At 42.3% G+C, this 2,423-nt stretch overlaps 1 protein-coding gene across 1 annotated transcript in view; it reads left to right on the top strand.

Annotated features, from left to right (window-relative positions):
- Positions 1-1,679: 1,679 nt before the first annotated feature.
- Positions 1,680-2,423, top strand: part of LOC103371079 (cell wall integrity and stress response component 2-like) — an 8,200-nt gene continuing 7,456 nt past the window's right edge. Inside the window, exon 1 of the mRNA XM_008300298.1 lies at positions 1,680-1,767. Within this exon, the coding sequence (XP_008298520.1) occupies positions 1,699-1,767 (69 nt within the window). The 5' untranslated portion in view covers positions 1,680-1,698. The remainder of the gene's footprint in view (positions 1,768-2,423) is intronic.

Below are 2,423 nucleotides of genomic sequence, written 5' to 3' on the forward strand. Positions count from 1 at the left end.
ACAGGCCCCACATGTGGGTTCCACATAGACCCTTAATGGGTCCAACTGGGCAATATATCTGAGACGCATTTGGGCCCCACCTGTGTGTCATGAAGAGGGTTCTGACCGGGCCTCTGTGGGGCCCTAGTGGGCTACAATATGGGTTCTAAGTGGGTTCTGACTGGGATTCAGGTGGGCCCCAAGTGGGTGAGCTACACAAGACCCATACAGGCCCCACATGTTTGCCCCTGTGGATACAAACTGGGATCAGAATGTTTTCTAAATGGGGTCCAACTGGGCAATAGACCAGAGACCCACTTGGGCCCCACCTGTGTGTCATGAAGGGGGATCTGACCGGGCCTCTGTGGGACCCTAATGGGCTACAATATGGGTTCTAAGTGGGTTTGGCCCGAACACATGGGCTTGGATCATTAAAGAACCTGTATTTGAAGTCAGACATTCAAACTGAAGTAAATGAAAAAGCTGATCTTCAGTGAATGTGTGTTAATAAAGGTTTTGTGATGTGACGTGTAGTCGTGCCTTTTTTGTGTCGCTAATATTTAGAGGAATAAAAACAGAAACGCTGCTGCTGTTGTTTTGTTCAGGAGCAGCTTCGTATCTGAATACCGGAGGTCCACATTCCTCAGCGTTTGCTTCCAGCAGCTCAGTCAACAGACAAACGTGTTTCATTCACCGTGTTTTTATCAGAGGCAACGTTCACGAGGCGGGAAAAATGTGTAAGCGAGTAATTCTTGTGTTATCGGAGAAAGGCGGCAGGTTTCTGTGGCTGGATTCCATCTGAATTAAGTCACAAGTTAAACAGATTGTGTTTCCATCCACACAGCAGCTCACCTAAAGTCCACCGTTTAGTGTGAGTTCATTAAAGGACGGTTTTGACTCAGAGTGGAGCTGATGGTTCACAACATAGCAGCTCCTGTGAGAACTCTGTGGGCGCTGACGTGGACGTTTCACCTTCTGCAGGACGGAAAAAGTTCAGAAAGAAAAATCTGCACAACGAACTTTCCAACATGCAGCCGGATGAAAACTCACCAACAGTCATGGTTACAGGACGGAGACTCGCTGTTTGTCTCAGATAAACCAAAAACAACAAACGAGCAAACTCACTGAAAACTGATGTTCAGTGCTGCTGAGAAGAAATAAACTGATGCTGAAAAACGCTTCTCCCTGATAAATTCATAAACTAATGTGTTAATAACAGGAAACAGTTTGACCTTCTGTTCAGAGTGAAGCTAAATAATTCACCTTTATGAACAGAACTCTTTTGATAATTTGAGATTTCTCCGCTTTCTGGTGCAGAAGTCAGTTTGTGAATTTCATAAAAGAGCTTTTTATTTTGTTTTTTTTGCGTATTTCAGGAAGCTAGCGGCCGCTGTGAGTTAAAAGAGGGCTACAGTGATGTGTCCTGTAACGTGGCACCGCTCTGGGACCGTCCCTGGAGTCCAGAAGCCTCCAGAGAAGCAGCAAGAAAACCGAGTGAAACCTGAAGCTGATGAACCAAACACAGCAGGAGCGCTTCCTCTTGTCAGAACATTTACATGTGATGCTCTCTGAACTTATCTGATGCTTTAAGGTCAGGTGGGAGACTTTTTTTTATGATGCTTTTTCTTCTGTTATCAGTGTTATGAGCAGCTGCAGGTATAAAAGCAGAGGCGGGAAGGCGGAGGCAGCCATAAAGGACAAAGAAAACAGAGCGAGAAGATGCAGACGCTGAAGGTGCTGGTCCTCGGCGTCCCTCTGAGCTTCATCATGCTGCTGAGCTGCACCGAGGTAAGAAGCTCTGGGTTCAGTCTGCAGGTAAATCAAAACCCAAACGCAGCCGACTTCTGAGCTGCAGTTTGAATACGAGGGAGCTGCCATTTGTTTTTCTAGTTTAAGTGTGGTGGCATTCAAATTTATTCGGACGTAAATGGCATATTTAAATGCTTCTCAGTCGGGGCGGATGGAGGCGAAAATAAGAAGTTTTATTGTCACCAGATGGAGTCTGGAATAGAAAATGTTCACATTTACATTTTTTTTTTCCTAAAGTGCTCAGAAAAATGGAAATTTGAACATTTACAAGAACTTCTTTTACATATTGGTCTAAAAGCTAAGACAAAGTTCACCCTGGATCAGGTTAAAAAAATAAAGTGTAACTGATGTGTAAATTGTGTTAAAAAAAAACAAAAAACAACAACAACAGCAACAACAACAAAAAGACAAAACAAACCCTAAAATAAAATACGGATCTTTACAAAAGGCCAGTTAATGTACTTTACAATTTGCATGGAAATATTATTAATGTAAAAATGAATACATATTTTTATTTCTAAAGTAACATAAAATAGAACAAAATTAAATCAAATTAAACAATTTACATAAAATAAATATGATAATAAAAACAAACCTTGGAGCATCCAGAGGGGCCAGTAAATCTACTTTACAGT

The sequence above is a fragment of the Stegastes partitus genome, unplaced genomic scaffold (genome assembly GCF_000690725.1).
Source record: "Stegastes partitus isolate 25-593 unplaced genomic scaffold, Stegastes_partitus-1.0.2 Scaffold1523, whole genome shotgun sequence".
Classification (NCBI taxonomy): Eukaryota; Metazoa; Chordata; class Actinopteri; family Pomacentridae; genus Stegastes; species Stegastes partitus.